The 8,512-nt window shown below is 53.0% G+C and overlaps 1 protein-coding gene across 1 annotated transcript; it reads right to left on the bottom strand.

Moving 5' to 3' along the window:
* Positions 1-492: 492 nt before the first annotated feature.
* On the bottom strand, positions 493-4,352 carry uqcc3 (ubiquinol-cytochrome c reductase complex assembly factor 3). Its single transcript, XM_072245484.1, has 2 exons — positions 4,222-4,352; positions 493-829 (listed from the first exon to the last, which is right to left on the bottom strand). The coding sequence occupies exons 1-2, from the start codon at positions 4,333-4,335 to the stop codon at positions 644-646; spliced, it is 300 nt and encodes a 99-aa protein (XP_072101585.1). The 5' UTR covers positions 4,336-4,352; the 3' UTR covers positions 493-643.
* Positions 4,353-8,512: the final 4,160 nt, after the last annotated feature.

Below are 8,512 nucleotides of genomic sequence, written 5' to 3' on the forward strand. Positions count from 1 at the left end.
GGTGATAGGTGAGACCAGGTGAGGGGGAAGGTGGGTGGGTGGGGGAGAGGGGGGGATGAAGTGAGACACTGGGAGGTGATAGGTGAGACCAGGTGAGGGGGAAGGTGGGTGGGTGGGGGAGAGGGGGATGAAGTGAGACACTGGGAGGTGATGGGTGAGACCAGGTGAGGGGGAAGGTGGGTGGGTGGGGGAGAGGGGGGATGAAGTGAGACACTGGGAGGTGACAGGTGAGACCAGGTGAGGGGGAAGGTGGGTGGGTGGGGGAGAGGGGGGATGAAATGAGACACTGGGAGGTGACAGGTGAGACCAGGTGAGGGGGAAGGTGGGTGGGTGGGGGAGAGGAGGGATGAGTGAGACACTGGGAGGTGACAGGTGAGACCAGGTGAGGGGGAAGGTGGGTGGGTGGGGGAGAAGGGGATGAAGTGAGACTCTGGGAGGTGACAGGTGAGACCACAAAGATTAATATCAAAAAGTTCACCAGGTTTAATCACATACAGAGAAAAGTTTAATATCTACACTTCATCTGACTGGTTTCCCAGACACAGCTCACAGTCCATTCAGCGAGGATGAGCTGGACCAAAGGCCTTGCTTTAGTGCTGTCCTGCCCCCTTGTGGCCACCATTGCCTCGTCCGTTCCCCAACGTCATTTCCGATCGTTGGCTCCCTTCTCCGGCTCCCCGGGTAGGGGGTCCGACTGAAATACCTTCTTCCATTCCTTGACCAAAGCCACGTTCCTCTGTGTCTCCGCGGACCTCCTGATGGCCTCCATTGCCACGGCGTTCCTGGACCTGCTGTCCTCCCACTGGGCCCGGTTCAGTTCCGGGAGGTGCTGTGGAGAGGGACAACACATTGGGTTTAACTCATCTCTGTCATGAGATGCGGTAAGAATCGCCCTCAATGCCAGTAAAACCACTCCCTCAATCTCTCTTCATTGCGCAAACTATGGAAATCCTGCTGAATCTCCTCTGCACCCTCTCTAAAGCTTCCTCATCCTTCCTATAATGGAGCGACCAGAACGGAACACAATACTCCCAGTGTGGTCTGACCAGGGTTTTATAGAGCTGTAACATTACCACACGGGTCTGGAACTCAATCCCCCAACTAATGAAGGCCAACACACCAAACGCCTTGTCAACCACCCTATCAACTTGTGCGCCAACTTTTGAGGGATCTATGGACGTGGATCTCAAGACCCCTCTGTTCCTCCACATTGCTAAGAATCCTGTCATTAACCCTGTACTCTGCCCTCAGGCTGAAACTTCCATGGTGAATCACTTCACACTTCCTCAGCTGAACTGTATCTGCCACTTCTCAGCCCGGCCCTGTGTCCAGTCAATGTCCCGTTGTAGCCTTCGACAACCTTCTACACCGACCACATCTCCACCACGGTCCGAGCATGTAAAGCAATTGAATGTAGCCCAGTACAGCACAGTACAGGCCCTTCAGCCCACAATACTGTGCTAACTTTTTAACCTACTCTAACATCAATCTAATGCTTCCCTCTCACATCACCTGCATCATTCTGTACCGCCTCGGAAGTCGTGGGTGATCACAGTCTCAAGACCATAGTCGCTCTTGCAAGATTGTTCTACAGAAATGGTTTGCCATTGCCTTCTCCTGGGCAGTGTCTTTACCAGATGGGTGACCCCAGCCATTATTGATACTCTTCAGAGATTGTCTGCCTGGCATCAGTGGTCATACGACCATCCACCACCAGCTCCCGTGGGCTTCACATGACCCTGGGGGGGTTGATCAGCAGCAGCCACACCATGCCCAAGGGTGAGCTGCAGGCTAGCGGAGGGAAGACCTCCTTCGGTCGAGACATATCTCCACACCACCACCCAATGTTTCGATAAGTTCATCTGAATCTTGGTCGTTGATGCTGTGCGTCACTGTGAACTAACAGCTGTGCTCCCACGCCGTATCGTGGCCAAATCCAACTTGAGGACAGGAGTGTGACAAGGATGTTGGCCTGGTGAGGAGTGAGGAGGTGTGGAATGGGGTTAGTTGAGGGAGGTTGGTCGGAGTGGGCTGTTCAGAATGAGTGGGGATTAAATTGAGGGGACCGTTGGGATGGGGGAGGGTTAGACTGAGGAATTTGCTGAGGTGGGTGGGAGTCAGATTGGGGGTGGTGGGAAATGGGACTGGAGACTGGGAATGGTGGCAGCTGGATCACGTGATGGGCAGGTCAGGTGGTGGGAGCATGTGATGATGGGATCACCTGGCGGTGGGGTTGGCCCAGCCACTACATTTCCCAGAATGCCCTGCGGATCATGTAGCTTTGGGTCTTTCAGGAAGGAAACAAAACACTACATCTCCCAGCAACACACATCAAAGGGTCTCGGCCTGAAACGTCGACTGTACCTCTTCCTAGAGACACACATAAAAGTTGCTGGTGAATGCAGCAGGCCAGGCAGCATCTCTAGGAAGAGGTACAGTCGATGTTTCCGGCCGAGACCCTTCGTCAGGACTAACTGAAGGAAGAGCTAGTAAGGAATTTGAAAGGGGGAGGGGGAGATCCAAAATAATAGGAGAAGACAGGAGAGGGAGGGATGGAGCCAAGAGCTGGACAGGTGACAGGCAAAAGGGATACCAGAGGATCATGGGACAGGAGGTCCGGGAAGAAAGACGGGGGAGGGGGGACCCAAAGGATGGGCAAGGGGTATATTCAGAGGGACAAAGGGAGAAAAAGGAGAGTGAGAGAAAGAATGTGTATAAAAATAAGTAACAGATGGGGTACGAGGGGGAGGTGGGGCATTAGCGTAAGTTAGATGTTCATGCCATCAGGTTGGAGGGTCCCTTCTCGCAATTCCTCCATCTCCACCGCATCTGCTCTCAGGATGAGGCTTTTCATTCTAGGACGAGGGAGATGTCCTCCTTTTTTAAAGAAAGGGGCTTCCCTTCCTCCACTATCAACTCTGCTCTTAAACGCATCTCCCCCATTTCACGTACACCTGCTCTCACTCCATCCTCCCGCCACCCCACTAGGAATAGGGTTCCCCTGGTCCTCACCTACCACCCCACCAGCCTCCGGGTCCAACATATTATTCTCCGTAACTTCCGCCACCTCCAACGGGATCCCACCACTAAGCACATCTTTCCCTCCCACCCCCCCGCATTCCGCAGGGATCACTCCCTACGCAACTCCCTTGTCCATTCGTCCCCATCCCTCCCCACTGATCTCCCTCCTGGCACTTATCCGTGTAAGCGGAACAAGTGCTACACATGCCCTTACACTTCCTCCCTTATCACCATTCAGGGCCCCAAACAGTCCTTCCAGGTGAGGCAACACTTCACCTGTGAGTCGACAGGGGTGATATACTGCGTCCGGTGCTGCCGATGTGGCCTTTTATATATTGGCGAGACCTGACGCAGACTGGGAGGCTGCTTTGCTGAACATCTACGCTCTGTCTGCCAGAGAAAGCAGGATCTCCCAGTGGCCACACATTTTAATTCCACATCCCATTCCCATTCTGACATGTCTATCCACGGCCTCCTCTACTGTAAAGATGAAGCTACACTCAGGTTGGAGGAACAACACCTTATATTCCGTCTGGGTAGCCTCCAACCTGATGGCATGAACATCGACTTCTCTAACTTCCGCTGAGGCCCCACCTGCCCCTCGTATCCCATCTGTTATTTATTTACATACACACATTCTTTCTCTCACTCTCCTTTTTCTCCCTCTGTCCCTCTGAATATACCTCTTGCCCATCCTCTGGATCCCCCCCCCTTTTCCTTCTTCCCGGACCTCCTGTCCCATGATCCTCTCATGTCTCCTTTGCCTGTCACCTGTCCAGCTCTTGGCTCCATCCCTCCCCCTCCTGTCTTCTCCTATCATTTTGGATCTCCCCCTCCCCCTCCCACTTTCAAATCTCTTACTCACTCTTCCTTCAGTTAGTCCTGACGAAGGGTCTCGGCCTGAAACGTCGACTGTACCTCTTCCTACAGATGCTGCCTGACCTGCTGCATTCACCAGCAACTTTGATGTGTGTTGCTTGAATTTCCAGCAGCTGCAGAATTCCGTTGACTACATCTCCCAGAATGCCTCGCGGAACACCCGGCTATAGGTCGCTCGGGTGGGGGGGAAAGACTACATCTCCCAGAACGCCCCGCGTTCCGTCCGCCACCGAGTGAGCTGAGAAGCCGCCCCACACTTTCACCCACTCAACCTTCCGCCTTCAGCCCCCTGCCACCGCCACCATCCCCGGTAAAGACTACCTTGGCGATGTCCTGGTGGCGCTTCTCGCTCGGGCCCACCAGCATCCAGCACGCACCGCCGGCGCCCAGGGCCACCAGCGCCCAGGCGCTCATCACCAGGCTCCGGCCGCCCATCCCGACCCGGCAGCAGTGCGCCTGCGCACAGACCGTCCCTCCGTCACCCGGGGGGCGGGGCTTCACCGCTCTACACCGGGTACTACGGTAACGGGTTCCCGTGCATCGCCTTTTACAATAACATAAGTTGTAATATCAGTTGGTCAATTCGTTGCTTATTGTTACATGTTGCATGGTGCGGTGTAAAGATTGTTTTGCAAACTGTGACTACGGTAGGAGTTTATTCTGGGAATTAATGTGGTTTGGTCTGGACATGACAGAGCGTCCCGTTCGGGGTATCCCGGCGAGATCCCGCCCATTCGGGGTATCCCGGTCCGATCCACCCCGCCATATTCGGGTATCCCGGTCCGATCCACCCCGCCATATTCGGGGTATCCCGGCGAGATCCTACCCATTCGCAGCGTCGCGGTGAGATTCCGTCCCGGGCGTTACGACGAAGTCATACAGTCGGTCCAGGGCATTCCGTTAAGGATTATCTAAGCACTGGAAATCGGAGGTGAAGGTGCAGGGCATGCATGGAGAGAAACCCAATGAAGGTGGCTCCTCGATCCGAAACGTTCCTCCACGGACGCTACGTGTCCCGCTGGCCATTAGAAACACGTTCTGTTTTCACTGCAGTAAGGGGCTCCCGTCTGCTGATTCGGAAAGGGCATAAGGTTGGAGGTGTGTGTTTCATGATAAACTCTCGGTGGTGGTTTTGTCGAACTCGTGTACCCCGACCCAGCAGTCAAATGCCGTAATTCTCCATAATCCTGATCGCTTGAGATACTGCATGATGAAGTCTCCAGACAAACTGCCCACTCCGACGCGTTTCATATCACAGTCAGGGACTTCAAGCAAGCTTGTCTGAAGAAATCCCTACCTAATTACCATCAGCATTTAGCCTGCAGCACCAGAGGTCCCGACAAACTAGACCACCGTAATACTGTACTGAGATACGGAATCCCTGCCGTTGCAAACCCAGACTGCATTTCAGTAAATCTGATCACTGGGCTGCCTTTCTCCTCCCTGCATACTGTTGTTGTTCGTCCATCGTCGACATCGATGAGGACCCCGACACCATTATGATGGTGTCGAGACTAGCCCGTGATTTGGAGTTAAGTGAGGGAGAGTTGCGCAGCGTCAGCCTCACTCTCTCTTCCCAATTCCCATCTGGATCCAGTGGCAAGACAGAGTCGTGACGGCTGGAGATGGGACTAGGCGCAGTGGATGACCAGGACGTCTTCTACGTCTTGTCCTGCTCTACACGTTCCACGACACTTGCAGAGACCGCCTTCTTGACCGCTGGACCTTCCATTGGTCTCACCTGTTCAATCCGCCGGAGTCTGTCTTCACATGCCGGGATAGACAACTCCTTATCACACCGAGGGTTTGAGACCCGTCGGCTACCCTCACCTGGTTTAGCCAGCTTGTCGAAGCCGTTGCCCGGGGTGTGGCCGCTGTCACATGCAAACAGTTCCGGGGAGCCACAGGTGAGAGCTGAGTGCCAGGTGGGGACCAAAGGTGGACTAACCGCCCTGAAAAGGACGCGACATGTTCCCCCACCAGAGGTGATACCCCTCCCTGACACCCCATACAGACAGAGAGTAAAGAGCAAAGCTCCAGAGATTATATAACAATTACAGCACGGAAACAGGCCACCTCGGCCCTTCTAGTCCGTGCCGAACCCTTACTCTCACCTAGTCCCACCGACCTGCGCTCAGCCCATAACCCTCCATTCCTTTCCTGTCCATATAGCTGTCCATTTTCGCTATGTAACCAATTACAACAAAGAGGTGGTCGCGGGAGGCGGACGAGTGGCTGTAGGATTGCTTAGAGTCCGTGGACTGGTCTGCGTTCAAACACTCATCTGCGGGTCTGGAAGAAGACACCATGGTTGTCACGGACTTTATTAAAACAGTTGTAGATGAGTCTGTCCACACAAAATCATTCAGTCTTCACCCAAGCAGAAGCCTTGGATAAACCATGAGGTCGGCACTCTGCTGAGGGCCGGATCAGAGACGTTCAGGTCTGGCGACCAAGAAAGTCACAGGAGATCCGGGTACGATCTCCAAAAACCCCATCTCACCGAAGAAGCGGCAATTCTGGACCAGACTTGAAACAACGAAGGATACTCGACAGTTTTGGCAAGGATTAAATGCCGTCACCTCGTATCAAGTTAAACCGAGCGACGCGGGCGACAACAGGGCTTTGCTTCCAGATGAGCTCAATGTCTTCGCTTTTCACCTTTGACTGTCGAAACACCGTGAACTCCCACAGCCCCCGATGACCCTGCAACTTCAGTCTCCGCTGTGCAAGCAGCCTTCGGGGGCGAACCCCCGGATAGCATCCGGCCCAGACGGGGTACCTGGCCGAGTACTAAAGACCTGAGCTGGTCAACCGGCTGGTGTGTCCACTGAGATCTTTAACCTCTCACCTCGGCAGTCTGAGTTTCCCACCTGCTTCGAGCAGGCTTCAGTTATACCCGTGCCCAAGAAGATGGTGAGCTGCCTCATTGACCATCGTCCAGTAGCACTTAACATCCACAGTGATGAAGTGTTTTGAGGGGTTGGTGATGGAACTTATCAACTCCTGCCTGGGGAGCGACTTGGATCCGCTCCAATTTGCCTATCGTCATAACAGGTCCTCAGCAGATGCCACCTCAACCCTGGAACATCTGGACAGCAAAGGTGCACACATCAGGATGCTCTTTATCGATTATATAGGCATCCGTTCGTCTCTTGAGACCATGGATTTGTGCCTTGGAAGGTTTCCAGGGCGCAGGCCTGGGCAAGGTTGTATGGAAGACCAGCAGTTGCCCATGCTGCAAGTCTCCCCTCTCCACGCCACCGATGTTGTCCACGGGAAGGACATTAGGACCCATACAGCTTAGCACCAGTGTCCACAAGACCACAAGATAAAGAAGCAGAAGTAGGCCATTCGGCCCATCGAGTCTGCTCCGCCATTTTATCATGAGCTGATCCATTCTCCTATTTAGTTCCACTCCCCCGCCTTCTCACCAAAACCTTTGATGCCCTGGCTACTCAGATACCTATCAATCTCTGCCTTAAATACACCCAATGACTTGGCCTCCACTGCTGCCCGTGGCAACAAATTCCATAGATTCACCACCCTCTGACTAAAAAAATTTCTTCGCATCTCTGTTCTGAATGGGCGCTCTTCAATCCTTAAGTCATGCCCTCTCGTACTAGACTCCCCCATCATGGGAAACAACTTTGCCACATCCACTCTGTCCATGCCTTTCAACATCCGAAATATTTCTATGAGGTCCCCCCTCATTCTTCTAAACTCCAAGGAATACAGTCCAAGAGCGGACAAACGTTCCTCATATGTTAACCCTCTCATTCCCGGAATCATTCTAGTGAATCTTCTCTGTACCCTCTCCAACATCAGCACATCCTTTCTTAAATAAGGAGACCAAAACTGCCCATAGTACTCCAAGTGAGGTCTCACCAGTGCCTTATCAACATCACATCCCTGCTCCTATACTCTATTCCTCTAGAAATGAATGCCAACTTTGCATTCACCTTCTTCACTACTGACTCAACCTGGAGGTTAACCTTAAGTGTATCCTGTACGAGGACTCCCAAGTCCCGTTGCATCTCAGAACTTTGAATTCTTTCCCCATTTAAATAATAGTCTGCCTGTTTATTTTTTCTGCCAAAGTGCATAACCATACACTTTCCAACATTGTACTTCATTTGCCACTTCTCTGCCCATTCTTCCAATCTATCCGTGTCGTCGCAGAGCAATGTGTGGTTAAGTGCCTTGCTCAAGGACACAACACGCTGCCTCAGCCAAGGCTTGAACTAGTGGCCTTCAAATCACCAGACGAACGCCTTAACCACTTGGCCAGGCACCAACACTTTATATCGATTACAGCTCGGCATTTAACACCGTCATCCCCTCAAAACCAATCAACAAGCCCTTGGACGTTGGCCTCAATATCTCCTGGTGCAATTGAATCCTTGATCTCCTCACTTGTCAGTTTGGATTGACAGCAACACCTCCTCCACGATCTCCATCAGCACAGGTGCACCACAAGGCTGTGTGCTTCTCCCCCTTCTCCACTCAGTTTACAGCTACGACCGTGTGGCTACACACAGCTGCAATGCCATGTTCAATTTTGCTGAAGGCGCCGCTGTCGTTGACCGAACCGAAGGAGGTGATGAATCAG

The sequence above is a fragment of the Mobula birostris genome, chromosome 28 (genome assembly GCF_030028105.1).
Source record: "Mobula birostris isolate sMobBir1 chromosome 28, sMobBir1.hap1, whole genome shotgun sequence".
Classification (NCBI taxonomy): Eukaryota; Metazoa; Chordata; class Chondrichthyes; order Myliobatiformes; family Myliobatidae; genus Mobula; species Mobula birostris.